Genomic DNA, 20,225 nt, shown 5'->3' with positions numbered 1-20,225 from the left:
AACACTGAGTCTGATGGCCACCTGTTGAGTAACGCTCAAGCATCACTGTGTGATTGAAGAAGGTAGGATGCATAGCAGAAGGGGATTCAAACAATTTGGAGAACAAGCTCTGTGCTAAAGTCTGGGGATGCAATCTTTAGACTTCTTGTGTTTGGACAATAACCCAAACTTGGGTTGAGGAGTTCCTAGCAGAACTTCTACCTGTGTTTTAACAGAGGACTTGATACTAGCTATGCAAGGTGATTGTCCAGGAGTTTAATGCATTAGCTCAGTTCGGATACTGATTTTGGACCTTTCCATTTAATCACAGGGCTGTTCAACATGAAGAATGTCTGCACAGTCAGCATAGCTCTTATATTACGCTTTTTCCAGTTATATAATCTAGAACTACTGAGATATTGTAACTCAATTTACAATTTTTGTGTACATTTCTACTAGCTAGTTTTGATATAAAATAAGTTTGAGTTTTTATTTATGCTATTTATTGTTTTGCATGTAGCAGATGAAGGAACAAACAAACAAGGGGATGATGAAGGTGCCCGCAGAGCGACTTTTGTCAAAACATTGATGAAAACTGATCCATCTTGTTCAAGATCCAAAGATGAGAAGATGGAAGAGCCTTATCATAAACAAGCTATTTTGGAGCGTAGCAAAACAATTTTGACGCACAGTTCAGATTCAGTAGATAAGGAGAGTAAGTAATTCATTTTCAAGTTTTCCTGTATATGTCACTAATGACTATTGAAATGAAAGATGACTTTTCGTTGGTTTATTAAGAAGAGTGAGCAAAGTCATTATATCAGTGTTTCAAAGAATTATCAGCATTTCTTTTGTTTATAGGTAAACATTGTGGCTTCTGGAGGGGCCTTAGGTCAACCAGAATGCCTTCAAATACTGGTCTTGAGTTCTGATCAGTGATCAGAAACAGGTGATGAAATATCCAGCCTCGAGTTAGTACTGTAGAACTTTCTTGACTGAACCAAAACCCTGGGGAGACTGTTATTAAGAGCAATTATGTGTGCAAGTGACTGCCCTAGTTTGCACTCTTATTTATTTTAACTTCTGATTTCTATGATTTGTTTAAACTTGCAATTGAAAGTGTCAAATGAGATTTGGTTATAATCGCCACCAATATAGTTTGACCTCCATGTTGTGTTACATATCTCATTTTGATTGCATCATCACCTTTTGTAATGACCTCTCTTTAAAATAGGGTTAAGGATAAATAATACTAATAAAGTTCAATAATAATATATAATTATGATATAAATAATTATAATTAAATTAAACAAAAAATATTATAAATATAAATAATATTAATTAAATAAATTAAATAATTACAATATATCTATAGAAAATAGTATAATATAATCACAAACTATATATATATCACCTTAGCAAATAATTATTAATTATACTTATAATTTAATTGATATGAGAAATATTCATTAGCGACAATACTTATAGATCAATGATGAATATATCAATGCTACGATATATTAACATAGCCTGATATAAAATATTAATATCGAGCTCATAGAATATTTAGAAACCATGGTACATCATACTCAAAATATAGAAACCTTGCAAATAAATGTGGATGCCTTATTCATGAGTACATTCATTCTCTAAGCAATATGTGAAACTGAAGTATTGAATTAATTGTATTAACGATGCACAATGAAGTAGAGTTTTACTATTTTATAGATGCTATAAAAAACGTTTACTAAAAAGCAAAGTTGTCTAAATAAAGACAACATCTAAAAATAGACTAAACTAAGAATATTGAAATCAAAACTTAAATGATCACAAAGGTTCTAGAAGGAAGGGCTAAATTTAGCAAGAACCTAGGATACTAAGAATATTCTAATACCCTCCCTTAATGGTCATTCTATCAACTACTCTGCAGAAGAAAGTACATGTTTGTAGTTACAAATCATTCAAAACATTCTACTATTGTTGAGACCCTCCTTGGATTCGCAAAAACAAAATTTCAATGACCAAGAGTAGCCTAGAAAACTATGAAGGTTGTACGCTTCTTCAAAATGGTTTGCAAAAAGAGACAAGAGCCTTCCATTGAGATGAGTCTACCACTAACCCTCTCAAAATTTGCAAAACCTCTGACTAGAAACCATTGTTGAATAGGCAGAATAATTGAAAGGGGGGTAAATCAATTATTCCCATGCACAAAAAAACTTTTGATTTGTTGGTTAACACATAACAATCATCAACCACCACTTAAGATCTTTTGGTTAAAAACATAGTAAATCACCTTAACAAAGATAAATATGAAAAGACAGTCTCACCAACACAATCAACACCAAGATATATTTTGAAAACCCAAACGGGAAAAAGCTGTGGAGAAGATATTTTTCATGAAATGAAAAACACCTAATAGGGTGACACCGGCTGAGGTGATTTGTACAACAAGGTCAAGTGCATGAAATGTGCTCTACAATAAGAAACAAATCCTATTGGTAGGCCCCCAAAATACAATAAGGCTCACTGCCAAAAGAATGAAAGTATAACTGACATAGAGTATAGATGTCAAGCCTCTGCATTTATAGTTCGCTACTATCTACACCTCCTTGATTGAACTATCCAAGTAAGTTCCAACTCGTATCACATATAGGAGCTATCAGAGCAAAGGAAGAGTTATGAGAATAAAGAGAAGCTTATCAGAGATAAAGGAGCTATCAAGCTTTAAAGGAAGGCAATTACAGGTCAAGTTTCTTGTTTTATTCTTAATAGTTTGTCAACAAGACTGTGAAATCCCTTAACCGGGTAGTCTTTAACCAGACTTAGGTTTTCTAGTTTGGAACTTATCGTAAATCCTTACTGGATAAGCGGGATAAAATCTCTTAACAGAGTAGTCCTTAACAAGAGTGTGGATACTCCTAATAGGGTATTGGACACTTTCAACAGGGTGTAGTCATTCAGAAGATGGCATTGTTGTAAGCTCCTAATCAGGCACCTTATTACTACAGTGATGAGTTGTGGGTACCAACCCCACTGTGGTTTTTCCCTTTGACCAAGGGTTTTTTGCGAGACCAAAATACTGTGTTATGAGTTTATATGTTTGTTTTTATTACAAGTTTATTGCTCTACATTTTAGTAACCAACATTAAGTTATAGTATATTGGTAAAGCTATGAGTAATCATAGAGGATATCGGTGAAAGTGTTTTACTGTCAATTGGCTTATGTTAAGCAAATTAACTAAGGTTGAAATTTCTGTGGTGCTGATTCACCCCCCGTCTCAGTACCATACTTGAATCTTTCCAACAATTGGTATTAGAGCATTTGAGACTTTGAAAGAAAAATTTAACAACTTGGAGTAGGTCTAGGATAATGGAAAGTTATAGGTATCAGAAATAGTTAGAGGAAGCACTAGAGGACACTAATGAACAAATAAATGATCTGAAAAGTAAGCTAAATACTTTGTTTGCAAAAAGAAAGGAACAAACTAAAAGACTACAGATGAGTCTTGATGATTTGGACAATCTATCGGAAGGAAGTATGAATTCTGAGGAAGTTGATACTGCTAGTGCTGACATTTTGAAAAAAAATAATGAACTACTTGACAAACTCAGTCAAATGAAGAAAGAACATGAATATCAAGCCTCGAGGATGACATAAGTTTTGGAAAGAATGAGGTCTGCCGAAGATGCCAAGGAAAATCTTCACAAAGAGCCATAGTTGTCTTCATCTTTTCTTGACTTCCCACTTGTAGCAGTTCAATGAGATTCTGATTTTTCTTCGTAAGTTTCCTTATTTCAGCAAGGGTAGCCACCAATTCAAGTTCTAAATCCACTTCATCATCTTCCATGTCATCATGCTTATCATTCTTTTGGTCATCAATTTGAGTATCTTCCTTGGTCATACAAGCAATATCCCTTCAAAGAACATTACCATATGTAGGATGTAATTGGTCTCAAATTTCTTTGGTAGTACTAAAATGCATGTACTTGTCATGTTATTAATCAACTAAACAATTTAGGATAGTACTCTTTGCTGACTTGTTTATTCCAGAATTTGTTACATCCTGTTCGACCCTATTTATTTTATTATATCTTCACCTTTTTAGAGATTCATTTTGAGTTGCATCTTATGATGAGAGCATTTAATGTTCCAAATATTTCCATATTTTAGCCTTCGTATAAGCCTTCACACTCATTTCAATCCCCATTTATATTCCATTTTCTCCTTATAAGTTGCACATGATTTAATATTTATGAGTAATATTTAATATAGTTATTAGATAAAATATGTGAATAAATAGATGAAATTGTATTTATCTAACAAGTTGATAATATGCTATAGATCTTCTTGTCGCCTACATATCTTCCTATCACATTTTCATTAAGACTTGATGAGGAAACCCGCAAGCCTTATCTTGTAATAAAAGATGCATTTGTTAGATAGAAAAGAATATATTACCTTCTTATTTCTATTTCCACCCATTGTCAATAATAATAATATGCATTACAACCATGTTATTTGGGAGTTTATGATGAAGACAAATGACATGAATGACCAGCAAATAGCAAAGTCTCAACTAATAGAAAGTCTTGCTGCTGCTACGAGTGGTTCCAAATAATTATGTGGCTCAACTTGCTGCTAAGGAGATGAGATAGTCTCACGTGAAAAGCAGAACCACTAAACTCCAAACAATCTCAAATATTGTTGCAAATCGTTTTTGGCTGAAGACAACATTGCTGCTGCAAAACGTTGGATATTATGGCATGGGCATGATTATTGTTTCCTTAATAACAAACCTGTTTTTATCCACCAAAGGAGTACGTGGGTATTAGCATTATAGGTTGTCTTCTATTTTATACTGTTCATTTTTGAAGATATGAGCAGCAACAATATCTTCTATATATGTCCACCGTTATAACAAACCAATTTCTGATTTGTGGGCTGAAAGCAAGTTTGTACGTACCCTCATATTCCCTGGTTTTTAGCAAAACAAAATTATTTTGTTTGGTGCTATATTTGTAAGCTAAACACATATAAATATATGTGCTATGTAATATCAGAGAAGAAAAAAACATTCTGATCAATAATATAGACCTTGCATGAGTGAAACTGTTTAAGGGAGAAGCATTTTAATTCCATCACTCAGCAAACTGAGGAGGAAGGGCCCACTGCTCGGGATGCTGGTGATTTTTGTAATGTAATTATAGCATGTGTAATTTGTATTTCAGTATTTGCAGCATGGTTTGATTAAGTTTTCATTTCAGAATCATAATTAATTTGTCTGAATGCTTCTATAGTTTGATTAACGTTATAAGCTAAGTGAAACAGTTTACTTTGTTTTCATTGTTGTTGTCATTGATTGAATTCATGTAAGAAATTGTTTTTGTATAGAATATTAAAGCTGCATCAGATTTGCACAGTATTCTATTATTTCTTCTAGATAAATTTTCATTGGATCTTTGAATTATCACATTTGTTATTACTTTTATTTCTTAAATGTTTATTTATGTTTTTGATGTTCCTGTCATTGGGATTTCTTTAGTTTTCATAGATTCAATTTTGTGTGTTGTAGTTGCATTCATAATCCCTCATCTCATAACTGATATCCCTTGATAGCATATTGCTCGGGCACCTTTCGCAAGCTTACGCTCTCGGATTGACACGTATAGACCAGCCGAACTTCATCATAAAATTGCTAATTCTTCTCTTGTTATTCACCCCAGTGTTGGCCTATCATCTTACACCCTAGTGCCCAGAAAAAAATGCCGGTCTGAGAATAATAGTGACGTTTTTGTAGAGGTAATAATTTTCTGCAGTTTACAAGTGTTTTCACGATTGATTCTACTGTTTTTGGGAAGGAAGATGCACATGAATCATATTATTACCTTTCAATTGATTGGGTGAGTATCTGATATATTGCAGTAGTATTTGATACTTCTGAATGCATTGATTGCATTACAATAGTTACAACCTTTGTTTGATTCTTGCAACCAGAGATTTGACACATTACAACAATTACACTCATTACAAGCATGTATGCCCCCATTTTTAGTAGGTCTTCATAGTTGGCTAGGTCAACTCATCATCGTGGTTCTCGTGAGCTGGCAGTGAGATTTGAGGGTCTTTGTTGTGGACTTGCTAATTTTTAGTAAGTCTATTTTGGACAATTGTCATATTTGGGAGTGCAGTTGGCCATCATTTGCATTGATGGAGTTATTTATTGCTAGGTTCATATTTAATAATTAATTAATGTTTCTTTATTATGATAATGACACTTAAAGTTATTTAATGTTATAAAGTGGTATTGTGAAGATGAAGCTTCTTAATTGAAAGGTGTGAAGAAGAAGCTGAGTTCCATATGGTGTTTTAAATATGAGTCCATTTGGAGAGAAAAGCATCCGATTGTCTATTTTGCTTTTTTTTGTCTTGTGAGGGGTTTTCAGTTTGGTGATTCAATTCAGTTTGGTGATTCAATTCCCTTGCTGAAGTATAATGGTTTTGATTCTGAGTTGTGCATTTTAATCCATAACTGAAGTATTGTCGATTAAATTCTGAGAATTAGTGAGTGCCTTCCTGAATTTGTGATTACTGTGGTTGGAAGGACTTTTTATTTGCTGAGAAGTGGGCAAGTCTGAATTACCAAACTCCCCTATTGTTTTTCACTGTATCTGGGCAGCATACCGTGGCTGGAAGAATTGATATTGAATGGTTGTTTGGACGCCATTCCTGTTTTCGGTATGGGCATTGCTTGATCTGAATTCGGGCTCTGGAAAAACCTTTTATATTGGTGTCTCTTTACCTGCTACCAGACATTTTCTTTCTGCATTCTAGGTGGCCATTGTTTGGGAATTACAAACGCTGCATACCTGCACATAACATTCTGCTGTGAGGGATTGGGCTGCACATACAACGCCCTGATATACCTTCTTTGACAGCCTGATTCCTCGCCACTCTTGGGGCGTTTGTTGCTTCTGTAGCAAACTCCAATATAGGCATCTATTTGGTCTCCTGTGACTTTATCTTCTTGGCTTCCATTTGTATAAAGGAGAGGTAGACGCCCATCTGTTCATCGTGTCTGGCATTTCCAGGTTCTTCACATTTGATCAAAAATTATATTTTGTTGCAACATTGGCTTGAATCTAAGTTACTGATTCGGATGCAAATTCCGAAGCAGACTTTGGAAGTGGATATGAGATGCGGGGAATTTTCTTTTTTAGATGCGGATGTGGGAGGAAACATGTATATATATATATATATAAAATTATATTTATAATATATGCAAAGAAATGCAAGAAACATACAAAAACAAATCATTTGATAGTATGACTATGATACTTCACCTTTTATGAAAATTCAAGATATTTCAAAATTCATATGATATATCAATATGTGCTTGTCCAACATTAGAGTTTAGTCTTAGACAATAAGTTCCAATAAGTCATGTTCATCCATCTCCAACTGCTGAAAGATCATTTGAACCAAACATGGTTCAACTTATGCTAGATGCACCGCGTTCCATGTTATCATCATCACCATCTTTGACTATAGTAGGATCATGAATTGTTGCATCCAAATCCACACACTCAAGGGCTACATCCCAAAACTTTGTTGTCCCCTCCTTGTAATGATCATTCTTAGGTGACAAAAGACACAAGTTGGTGTGGACAAAGATCAACCAATTGCGCTTCATTGAATGGACAAAGGAGTATGTACTCCAATTCCTTTCAGTAGTAGAGGAACTAGCAACCTAGATAGTGTTCACAAAACATGCAAATGAAAAGAAAATTAATTTTAAAGAATGTGTGAAACATAGAATTTTAGAATGCAAGTGTAAACATAAAACAAAACAAAATTAAAAACAAATTTGTGATAGGATCTTGATTGGAAGAGGTTGAATATGCTTGAAAGATTGACCATACATGTCCTACCATGTGATAACTCCCATTCTATTTTGGTCCTTTAGTGCAAATGGAGAATGCTTTAATCCCTAAGAAAACAGCCCAAATTCTACCCTCACTTTTTCATGCTTTTTTTCCAATGGGAAGAATCTTGTAAGATCTTTGTGGCACCCCTCGACAACCTCCTCATCCAAAAATGTTGACATACCAAGTACCTTCTCACTATAGTGCCTAGGAGATAAGACATATACAAGGAGGTGCAATGGGATAGTCATCTTATTCCAGCAATGGTGGATGATTCCTTCCACTTGATTGCATAAGGATTCTCTTTTTGTGGTGTCACTCTCATGTGCTTGTACAACCATGGTGTTCATGCCATCATACACATCCCCCAAGCAAGGTGTATTTGTATTAGAAAAGCGGAGCATAGTCATGATGGGCTCAGTGAAATCCAATACATATGCCTCACGAGCCCACCAACTGTCATTCAAGACCAAATCCCCAGCCCTTTGTGCTCTTTTTGGATTTGAGGCTTTCCATATGCACCATTGATTACCAATGACCATTTGGCTCAATGCATCTTTTACCTTGAGGAGCTATCTCTTAACAATTTTATGAGATGCAAAACGGGTCTCAGCAACCTAAGCAAGTTAACAATATGTCAATTGACAATAAAATTATACATTTTAATTTTTAACAAAATTACAAATCCGTGAAACTTAGTTATTTTCAATTATTAATCGACCATTAGCAACTCCAATTTGGAGTATGTTCTAAAAATGGATTGTGACGTCATGGTTTGTCACAAATGTTTGTATCTCCTCCCCCTCTTGGTATATTTTCTTCACCCAATCTATTTGAGTCTCAATCTTTTGCATGATCAAGCTAAGGGAGAGAACGGTGCATGGGGTCCAAAAAATATGGTCATATTGACTCTCAATTAAAGCACCCGCACCCTTGCAATTTTTGGCATTGTGTGTAACCACCTACACCACATTCTCACTACCCACCATCTCGATGGCCTCCATGAGCATTCTAGAAATGAGTTCGGAATCCTTTACTTGCCCCTCACAATCAACAACCTTCAATAACATTGCCCCTTTGAGGGACACTGCAATCACATTAATCAGTGGTTGGTTTCTTGTATCCTTCCAACCATAGTTCAAAATACTTGCGATTAATCGTAAAAACCATGATATATCGCGAGATGCCCAGAAAAATGATAAAAATGCCCAATAAATCAGCACCAATATTATTGAAAAATCGCGGCATTAAATCCCAGTTAAAATCGCGATATATCACTTAAAACGCGAGTTAAAATCGTTTGCTACAGTCAACGCAAAATGCCAAGAAATTAGGTTTTCACTGGATGATAAGGTCATGTATTTTTGCGTCTTAGGTCATTCGCGATTTTGTTCTTGTTTTCGCGATTTCTTGCTAATGATTTCTTAGCCACGAATCTTGCTGATGATTTCTTCTTGCCGCAGATCTTCTTGCTGCGGATAGGATCTTCTTACTGTGGATCTTCAAACTCTCCATGATTTTAATTCGTTTATCTTCAAACCTTCAAAATCGACGACGTCTTCAAAGTTTCACACCTTAAAAATTGATTGCATCTTCAATTCTACAAATTTGGTGTGTGTATGCGTTTTAAAGTATATTTTAAGAAATTTTATATTTTCAAATGTTCAATAAAAGTGCCAATTTATTGCCGAGTTTTTTCCGATTTAGAGTTTTTCAAAATTTTTGGGTCGGCCTAGATATTGCCGATATCGAGTTTTTAAACTATGCTTCCAACCATTTGACAAAAAGTTAGACCCGAAGTTTTCCAAGATTTTTTGATTGGTTGAAGGTCTTTCTCTATATGTGTCTTCTCTTGTTGCAATAGAGTTGTACACACCTTTTCGTACCCCAAGCTTGTGTAGTTAGCTGGTGATTCTTTGATTGCTACCACCATTTTCTTCCAATATGGTGATCTGATCAAGTTGAAAGGAAGCCCATTTCCATAGAGGCAATGTTCAATAGCTTCATCAGCACGGTCTCTTGCATCCATTTTAAATGCAGTGTGCAATGGGCCTCTTTTCTGGGTTGAAATACCCACTTCTTCCTCATCCTCTTTTGACACAGGTACTTGTAAGAATGGGTGTTAAGAGGATGCAATTGGTTCAGTGGGTGCATGCATCTTGTTCTTTGAGGATGGACCTTGATAGTAGCCTTTTTTTAATCTATTGACCTATGCGTTAACGACTTCTTGTTCTCTTACAAATGAAACTATTTCTGCATTAGTCATCCAAGTACCATTTTTTCCTTTGCACATTCCAAATCCTTTGCCAGCAGAGCCCCTAAAATGAAGCTTCGCTTGTGAATAAGTGCTATTGAAAGGTTTTCTTTTGTTACTTTGACAACAACTGCACTTCCACTAGTATGAGCCACCTCTTGCAACCTATGATGTCCATGTTGTATGTCTCCACAAAGGATAACCTATAACAGTTTTGAAATTATCTGTCCCTTGCCCTCCTTGGCCCCCCATTGAACTTTGACTAGCACTACCACTGACATCCATTCTTGCCTAGTCTTTTGCAACCTATTCTATAAGAAAATAAATAAATTTTAATTAGGTTCTAACAACTATGAACATCATGCATACAAGTGAAAAGAAGTGAAAAAAACTACTAAAATAGGTACCCAAACTTGCTCCTTTATATCTTTAAAACAAAATTGAAAGTTTTCTTCAAGAACTTGAAAAAATTCATCAAAAACTCAAATCAATTCACCAAAATACTCAAGAATGGAATTGATCACTTACCTTGAATGATTTAAACTCCTTTGAGAAAGCTAGCTCTCGTCCTTCGATCGATCCTCTTCAAAAATGCTGAACTTGGTTTCATAGTGGCTATGCAAACTAGAGACCAAATGAGAAGTGGCTATAGGTGCAAACAAAGTTCCAAAATGAGTTGTGAATGCTTCAACATTCACCTTTAGGGTTGTTTTAGGGTTAATAGCAAAAAACAACCTAAAAATATCAAATAAAAGAACATGCATATTGAGTAAGTTAAGTGTTTTTTGGGTTTATTAATTGTTTGTGGTCATTGGGCCCACAGGTGCTGTTGGATGTGTTCAGAAGCCCTGTGGAGGCTGTCCGGAAGCCAGCCATAGGCTTTCGGATGCGCATGGAAGCCAATAGGAGCATTCGAAAGCTTGTGGCTGGCTTCCGGACGCATCCGACACTTGTTCGGATCAGCATCTGCATCCAGGCCTATCCCAAACGAATTGGCAACTTCGGCCTGAATGAATAATAATTGTAATTTGACTCTCATTTCACTATTTGGTTTATGATTGTGAATTATCCATTTAAAATTTCAGTATTTCATTTCAAACATATATTTGAAAATAATTCAATAAGTATTAAACACAAGCAAAAAGGAAGATATATTCATTTTGCAATCTATCAGCATAGGTAGTAGAGCTGGTTTATGGTTCATTTTAGTGGTATTAAGCTTGCTTGCGAAGTGTTTGACGAAATGTCAAACAATTGAATAGTTGTAAGGAGCTGAATAGATTTCAATAGCAGTGATTAGGTGATTACTGTATGTAAGTGTTTTCAGAATTTACCAAATGTTTGCCAGGCCTGTTTATAGTTGTGAAGGAATAATTTTGTCAAACAATTCACAGTCTTAAATAGGTCGGTAAAAGATCTATTATTCAAATCAGACCAACTGAGATCCAAACCCAACCACCCTTACTGTTACTTGAAACTGATATAAGCCAGAGGAATTGCTACCTGATGCTGCTTGTTACAGTAGGAATTCATCAAACGATTTACAGTCACCCTAATTCTAGATTCTAACTCACATCAGTCGATACTAAACCAAGAAACATTCATAATGATTCAACACGATTTCCAGGGTTAGCCACTCATTTTCACAAGCTACGAAGGAAAACAATAATAATGCTGTAGATAAGGTACAGAAAAAACCAGTCCCTCAGCTTCTAGTAATCATTTGAAATTCCCAGTAGATTTTCATTCAGGAATTATTGCAAATATTTAACATACCAATGTATTAATTGAAGAGTACTCGTGAATAGGAATACGCTGCAAATACCTGGGTTGAAACAGTGGTCTGCAGATACTAATCCAATTCCCGTAGTTCATTCTCAAATCCAGGAATTGGTATCAAATGATTAAGAGCAGTCTTAACCTGTGTAACCCGAATCTCAACTGAGTTTAAACTGTTCCTCGCTTTTGTTACCCATAATAAATATATTGCTGGACACTGATGTCTTTTCCCGCGCCGTAGACTGTTTCTCACCAACCCAGAATTTTGTATGAGACTGGTAGCACCAGGTTAGGTTGGAACCATGCCGTGTGCACAAGAATGGATGCCGTCCTAACCCTCGAACTCCCTCAGAATAATAGACGTTTGGAGTTATCGTTGCCGGCTAGATTATGGTGTAACTTCCCAAACGCGAGCTGCTCATTCCAAATCGAAACCTGCTCAGAGGTATTTCCGCCGCAAGGGATGACAGTAGTGTTTTGCGAGCCATAGATACGAAGGTCGTTCTGCTACTGAAACTGGAGACGACCACTTCCCACGGGTTCTCTTGGAAATATTATCTTACGTGATGACTGTCCCAACTCATACGAGACGGGTATCTAATTCCGATATTGTTACCAACTTCTGAAAATTCGACCAAGCAAAACAATCTCAGAATGATATTTAATTGGGTTTAGAATTACCTCAACAAGTTCGGATTTCCCCTACACTTCCACTGCTGCTTGCTGAAATTCTGCCCAACCGGATTTTACCTCCACTCATACTGAGCTATCTTATTGTGCTAACTTTCATTTTTACCAAAATGGCATGAACGGGGGCTACGTCCAGTATGCCAAGAATCTTAAGGGTTTTCGTCCTTAAGATGTTACCAGTCACTTTCAAGCAACCAGAGATTGAAATCTGAGCATTCCATATTCATATTCTTCTGTGTAAATCCCAATGCAATCACGTGCTTAAATAGTCTCTGAAAGAGGGAGAGTACCAAGTACAAGGAATGTGGGATTAATTGACATTTTCGTCCTGTAGTCACTTAAAGCTATTAAAAGGTAAATAACTTTTAAAACATTAAAGTGACTTAGCTCTGCTCATTAAATAAAATTCTGGAATAAATAAATTTAAATGTCCCATTGTGACTGGAGAGCATCCTGCGAAAAAAAAATGATATTAATCTATCCGGATGTGGAGATAGATTAATTTTGTCGCTCAGAACTAAAATTGAGAAGGGGACATGACAATAGTAAAGAATTTGGAGTTAGACAAGGCTATAACCGGTTGGGGTTACTACAAAGCACTTGTAGGAGTTGGTTAACTTTGCAGGGAATCATCTTGGCAAAGAATCAGTTACACATGTAGACTCTTCAATATTCACACATTTGTCACACAAACAGGATCAGTCAAAATAAGTGAGAAAAAACTGTGATCAACAACAGATCCAATCAGTCAACAAATGATCACCACAACTAAGGATGCGATCACTACACAATAAGCTCAATCATCAGTGAGAAATACTAACATGTGGTACCATTTGTTTTTTGTATATATTTTTGAAGAACCATGTGATGTATATATATTCTAGTTTGACTAATTTATATTGTAATAATATTTATTTTATGATGGTTTTGTTTATTGTATGATTTATGATGCTATGTGGTATTTTAAGCTTAATTAGTGCTGCAAATGTTTATATATAAATATTTATCTTAGAATTAATATGTTTTTATATGGATAAGCACAACCCTTACCTGGTTCTGTGGATTACCAAGGACAACAAAAGCCATCATGACATCAAACTAAAAAGTCTAAATTAATTAAATATATATTTGCTATATATTGATGTATCAGTCTTACCTGGATGGTAAAATATACCATCCTATATTTTTCATAATGATAAGGCCATATATATTTGGAATTCTGTTTTAATGAAGTATTTTATATCTTTATTTTAATTTGAAGAAAGGCAGGAACTAAACAACGGCAACCTATACTTCCTAATTTCTTAAAGGATGTCGTGATGTAAATTTATCTTACAGCCAAGCATGTATGTTAGTTTTGGAAGTCCAAAATTATTCTCTATTCTACTCGTCAAATAAATGGGAGATCATATCCTTTTGTAGAAATAATTCTTTTGATCTCATTGCTATAACTAATTCAGTTCTGCTGGCATGCATGTAGGACTTATTTCTCAGAGAGAAGATGAAAGCTACTTTTTGAAGCAGGAACTGAAGAGGAAAATGAATATGGAAAACTACAAGGTATGAGCAGATAACTTTGATCTGAATTTTTTGTTTTGTAGCATACTTCTTGTTTTTGTCTAAGAGGACTGATCATCTTTCAATAAATAAGGGAATCAGACCAGTGTTAGTGCTTGTCCATCTACACTAAGAAATCATGGCATAAAAGAATGAACCATTGTTATGATATCATGCATGGATTTTGTGAAATCAATATGTTGGCAAATTAAAACTAAATGTGCCGATGACAAATTTAATTCATTAAACTGTGGGACATCGCTAGGAATACTTTCCAATTTGAATTTCAAACAAGTATCAACTTTGCAAAATGCTTTTGAGGAATATTCTGACTCATTTGCTTGAAATCAAAGAAACAATTACAAATTCATGAGCACTCCATACATATCATCAAAATCTCCAAGATTTATACATTTAAGAATTTTTTACCTGTAAAATATGGTTTTTTATTAGATATTAATAATATAGTGCTGCAGTACAAAAGGAGGGTAATATCTTGATAAATCTTTTTAACCTGACTATCACCCTTACCATTACAGTCCATACAAGTCAGTCATGTAGAAACAAAAAATAGGTAAGAACATCTGTGTGCTAAAAAGTGCAACTACCATTTCAAAAAGGAACAGAACAGACAATAATATGACCTCTGCCAAAAAGGATCAAACCAGACACCCACTATGGGAACTAAAATGGGCTTTACAGAGTATAACATTTCCAATATTGTAACAAAAATAATAAAGACATACCTGACCTACCCTTTCTACTTTTGAACATAGGACCAGTGAACCAATAGTCCTTCGGGCCGAAAATGTCCTCTTTATTTTTCTTCTTTCCCACTTTCACTTCCCTGGCTTCCAGCACCAACTTTTGTTTTTTTCTCTATTTCAGTTGTGCACAGATGATCCTTCAAAAGTTCCCATTCCGCTATTGCTTCATCACGTCTATCTTCTTTGCTGATTGTGGCACTTTATATCAGAAAAGGGTGGTATTGTTGCATGTCACAAACCACTTTTCGCCATCTTCCTTCATTCACACGAAAGCCCTTGCTCGGTTCCATTGCCGCCACAATTGGAATTAGACCACCACACCACTTTTGCCTGAGGCAAGCCTTCATTACCCAAATTGCCTTGTAATATCCTCTACCGTAAGTAAAAGCTATAATTGATTAAACACGTTAAAATTAAAGTTTTAAACATAGTATTAAGGATATCTGTTGATGGGAAATGATCGTGACGAGAAAAAAAGAACCACGCGAGTCAAATGCTCTATAGAGAGTTGAGACATTATGATTACAAATGGAGGTTGATAAATTTGTGGCTACGTGATTCTCTTTTGGCTCCGGTTTCTCATCCATGGATGATTTTTGTTGATAAACTTTTTGATATGATTCTGCTGTGATCGAATTCTGAGATTATTCTGCTCATATGTGTTCTCAAGTTCTCCCATGTCAACTATCTCCTTTGTCAAAATTTCATGCTTCAGTTCTTCTTTCGACATCCATTTCTTATCAAGCTCCTTTTGTTTTTACATGGCATTCATCGACTTCTTCTCTCAGTCATCTTTTCCGTGGTTCTTGATTTGCTGACGGTGATCATATTTCATTAATATAAAGATAATTAATACATCAGTTAAAACTTAATATACCCGTAATTAAGGGAGCGATTAGGCTTGGATAATGAAGTGGTGGGAATTTTAAAAGTAATAATTATGGATAGGCACGGGACATGCCTTTTGTCATCATATCTTATCACTTCACAAATGAGATATAAGAGGAGCTTTCCCAATTGTTTCAAGGGGGAGGAACTACTAGGAAATGAATTCAATCAAATAAGGCAATCCATTGAAAAAGCATCAGCAAATAAGAAATAGATACATCCGTTGTAAATAATTGATCAAAAATTTAGTTCTTTCCTTCATCTATTAGTCTACAATTGCTCAATCAGATTTTCACACTTTAAGTGATAGAATATCCGAGCTCATAAAATACTAGAGGCCAGACTACTAAATATCAGATTTAACTTCTCTATCGTTCTATCCAAGGTTTGCTCCCTTGAATACCTGCCTTATGAACCAAGACATAAGAATATAATCTTAATAAGCATCTATAAGAGAAGATCTCCTTATGTATAAATCTGGCATACGTGATACAACAGAAGGCATAGTGATCATTAAATATAGTAATATCAGTCAATCTATCATATATTATATTATAAATTCATGAATTTGTAGCAGAAATAAGATTATAATTCATAAAGGATAAGAATCCAAGTTACGTATCTCCTAATTGCTAGAAATTGCAAGAAGTGACGTTACAGAGGGCATTAGAATATAATTTAATTACTTAAATGGTCATTTATGAAGTGTATTGTAGATAAGATATTTCTTCAGTTTCTTATTGGAAACTTCCTATTCTCATATTCTTGTAAATTCTTTATAATGATCTATTTGATCATTTGTTAATGCAACAAAGTTTTTAACCAATTACTTTCTAGTAATAGTCGTACCATCTAGTAGGCAGCTGTCCATTGAAAATGGAGTTCAATGTATTTTTATAAGACTAGCTGCAGTTAAAAATGGAACTAAAAAAGGCCGTGTGAGAATTAATGGAAGCATGGAGATTAAAGGAAGCATGGGAAAGTAAAAGGTATTGATTCCCTTTTGAAGAATCTTTGGTGATTTTCATCTGCACTTTGAATTTGGACAGGGAATGAAGTGCAGATATCATTCGTATCAGATGGCAACATTGGAGATTATCAAAGCAATAATTGGTCTTAGCTAGTAACATGTTTTTTTTTAAAGAGGGGTAAACGCTTTGACCTGGAGCTATGAACCAGTGAGGCCACAAACGGGGGACCTCATCCCTATTAGATTTGAACCTTGATGGCAAGGATAACAACTCAATAACTTAACCATCACAACATGCCACTATTGGCAATTTTAGCTACTAACATGACCTGCAGCAATATTAAATATATTTTCCGAGTCTTAATGTATAGCATAAAATAATCTACAACGGTATTATAACTATAAGTATCATTCCAGTGCAATGCGAGCCTGTTGATATGATTTTTTTCGTTAGTTTAAATATGTTTTTTTATCAGCTAATTTCACATATATATGTATATATAGTATGTTGGCCAACTGTTTGTGAAATTGTCTGTTAATTTCTTATGATAATGAAGATCAGTTGTAGCTATTCTTGATCTTAAAAATCAGAAATAGAATGGATTTCAATCTTCCATCAACTATTTGATAAAATGCCCATGAGCTAAATTTGGAAAATTTGCAGGTGTGATGAAAACAATTTGGTAGGTACATTAGAAAAATGTTTTTTTTTCCTTTTAAGGTCATCTGACCTGTGTGGTTTGCCCTAGTTCTGGTTTGGGTTCACCTTGAGCACTTTAAGTTCCTTGTGAATCCCTTTGGGGATAACTTTGAACTGTGTTAGGTGTTGAGTGGACCCATGTAGGAACTGGGTGGGAGTGGGAGATTAGGGAGGAACATGGTAACATAGCTTTTTACTGTTTTTTGATCTTTCTTACTGCTGATTTGTGAACTTCATTTTTCAAACTTCGTGGTATGTCACATTCAATTTTGGGATTATCACAATAAGTTTTACTTGTAGCAGAGATAGATTATGGGATTTCAATTGATTAGAGTACCGATAATTTGTTGATAATTAAAGGAGTTGAATAATGACCCTGGTTATGGGTCAGCTACTGACAATCTACTAGATGTGTTATGTATGGTATCATTGTGGTTGGGAGATTCTTAAGTGATTTTTCATTTGAGATCCAGAGTACATGTATGGACAACATTCATGTTCTTTATTCTATTCCTTACTTTCCAAAGATTTTGTATACTAGATGATGAAATATCATCGTTACACTTTGAGATTCTTTATCTTTGTTAGGAGTGAGTAACGTATACTCTTTTTAAGTTTTTAATAAACCTTCAAACTGTTAAGAATAATCTAACATTCATGTTTTTTACTCTATTCCTTTGTATCCAAAGATTGTGTATACTAGATGATGAAATATCATCTTTACACCTTGAGAATCTGTCTTTGTTAGAGGTAGGTAACATATACTCTTTCTAATAAACCTTAAAATTATTAAGAATAATCTAACTCATAATCAATTTGGAGGATAATAGTTTTGAGTCTTCTGAAAGTAAATGTTGAAAGATAAAACACATTCGCTAGCTTTACTGTTTATTCACTTACGCTCTTGAAATACTTATAGATGTTCCAAGTGGTTCCACAAACATGTGGAGTGGCAAGAGATATAAAGAAGACTACATAAACTTAGTTTGGAATATGGTGTGTTTGAATTTCAGAAACTTTAATATGATCTTCACTGACAAAATAAGTGATGTGTGGGTTTTAACTTGTAGGAGACGACCTTCCATTCATCATGCAATGGTTAACTTTTGTGCATTGCATTTTTGACCCGAAGCTTTAGACAAGAGCTTCAATAGATTTTAAATTGTGATTTGGAGTATCTTGTTATTCACTAAAATTTAGAAGCACACCTTTCAATTCAGAGAAAATAATTTAGTAGCATGTTTCCTAACATTGTCTACATTTTAATCTTATCTTCAAATGCTATTTTCTGATTATCCAATGGTTTTCTTTGTAGTGTTTGGAACTCTTACAAGTTTGGGCATTTAAGGTATTTTCTTTGCAATCATAGTTATCAATGAGTTTTATCGTCAATTTTTTGTATTAATAGGTGATGCTGGAAGCTAGGAGGGGTCTTCCTATGGCAGAGGCAAAGTCACAGTTTCTTGAACTAATGAAAGACAATGATGTTATTGTTGTCAGTGGGGAGACGGGGTGTGGAAAGACAACTCAGGTATGCTTGTTTTATAAACCATTAATCACATTGATGATCTTATTATTCCTTTGTTTGAAAAGCTCAAGGACAACATGCTCATCTTTGAATTATGGTTTGTTTGTCTACACCTCATGGCATTGTCAGAAGGATTTAGTTTTCCGAATGATGCAACATTGAGGTCAACATATTATATCTGCTCAGATTTCTCAGCTTAACAATTTATATGGATAAAAGCTACTGGATGATCCTCTTACTACTGGTTGCTAGTAGTTTGGTTTCACTATTATGGTGCCAGGAGTCAAAATATTCACGAACTGAGTCATTGTTTTATAAACTATTAATCACATTGATGATCTTATTATTCCTTTGTCTGAAAAGCTCAAGGACAACATGCTCATCTTTGAATTATGGTTTGTTTGTCTACAACTCATGGCATTGTCAGAAGAATATAGTTTTCTGAATGATGCAACATTAGGTCAACATATTATATCTGCTCAGATTTCTCAGCTTAACAATTTATATGGATAAAAGCTACTGGATGATGCTCTTCCTACTGGTTTCTAGTAGCTTGGTTTCACTATTATGGTGCCAGGAGTCAAAATGTTCACGAACAGAGTCATTTTTTAGTTTGATCATTAGTTAAGTCTGGGAGGTGCTTCAATCAAATTTGAATAAATGTTTAAGGAAAATAAATCATCTAGCCCGACATTCACTCCCGTTTTCTTTCAATACTGTTTTATTGAACAGTAGATGTTTAAAAGGAGGCAGATAACACTTCTTTTTGATAAAAGCACATGGAATTTTTTAATCTCGTGTAACTGATTTCGTGGAGTTGATTTTTGTTGGAACTGATAGTAATCATGATATCAAATTGAAATTGGAATTTAGTGCTGGTGACTAGAATATTAGGCATTAAGTAATTCACCATAGCTAGTGAATAATTTTTTTAGGGTTTTTATTTAATAGCATTAGAAATTCATCTAAACTATAAGTTAAGGCTCGGTAGCTATTATAATAAAGTTGTTGGATGAGTTTCTAATGTCAAATAATTTGATGGGGTTGTTTCTTGGATTGTAAGATCATGACAGAGGTAAGTTCCAAGACAACGATCTATGCTTTTGTACAAATATTTTCCATTGTGTTCAATAAAATTTCCCTGATACCTGCATGCGATGTTTTTTATCTTTTCTAATTGGAGCACCTCA

At 34.7% G+C, this 20,225-nt stretch overlaps 1 protein-coding gene across 5 annotated transcripts in view; it reads left to right on the top strand.

The window, feature by feature from the left end:
• Positions 1-20,225, top strand: part of LOC149572842 (DExH-box ATP-dependent RNA helicase DExH7, chloroplastic-like) — a 356,903-nt gene that overhangs the window by 48,902 nt on the left and 287,776 nt on the right. For 4 of the 5 annotated variants that reach the window (XR_016359987.1, XM_089813917.1, XM_089813914.1 and 1 more), the window contains exons 10-12: positions 500-694; positions 14,106-14,185; positions 18,916-19,038. Coding sequence is in view for 4 of the 5 variants with exons in the window: in XM_089813917.1 (XP_089670043.1) it covers positions 500-694; positions 14,106-14,185; positions 18,916-19,038 (398 nt within the window). In the remaining variant the exon portion in view is untranslated. The remainder of the gene's footprint in view (positions 1-499; positions 695-14,105; positions 14,186-18,915; positions 19,039-20,225) is intronic. The other variant, XM_089813915.1, reaches the window with a different exon arrangement.

This window comes from Cupressus sempervirens, chromosome 2 (assembly GCF_028749045.1).
Source record: "Cupressus sempervirens isolate cs-2001-9-10 chromosome 2, ASM2874904v1, whole genome shotgun sequence".
In the NCBI taxonomy this organism is placed as follows: Eukaryota; Viridiplantae; Streptophyta; class Pinopsida; order Cupressales; family Cupressaceae; genus Cupressus; species Cupressus sempervirens.
Note: the sequence above shows the minus strand (reverse complement) of the source record. Positions and strands in the feature narration are given on the sequence as shown.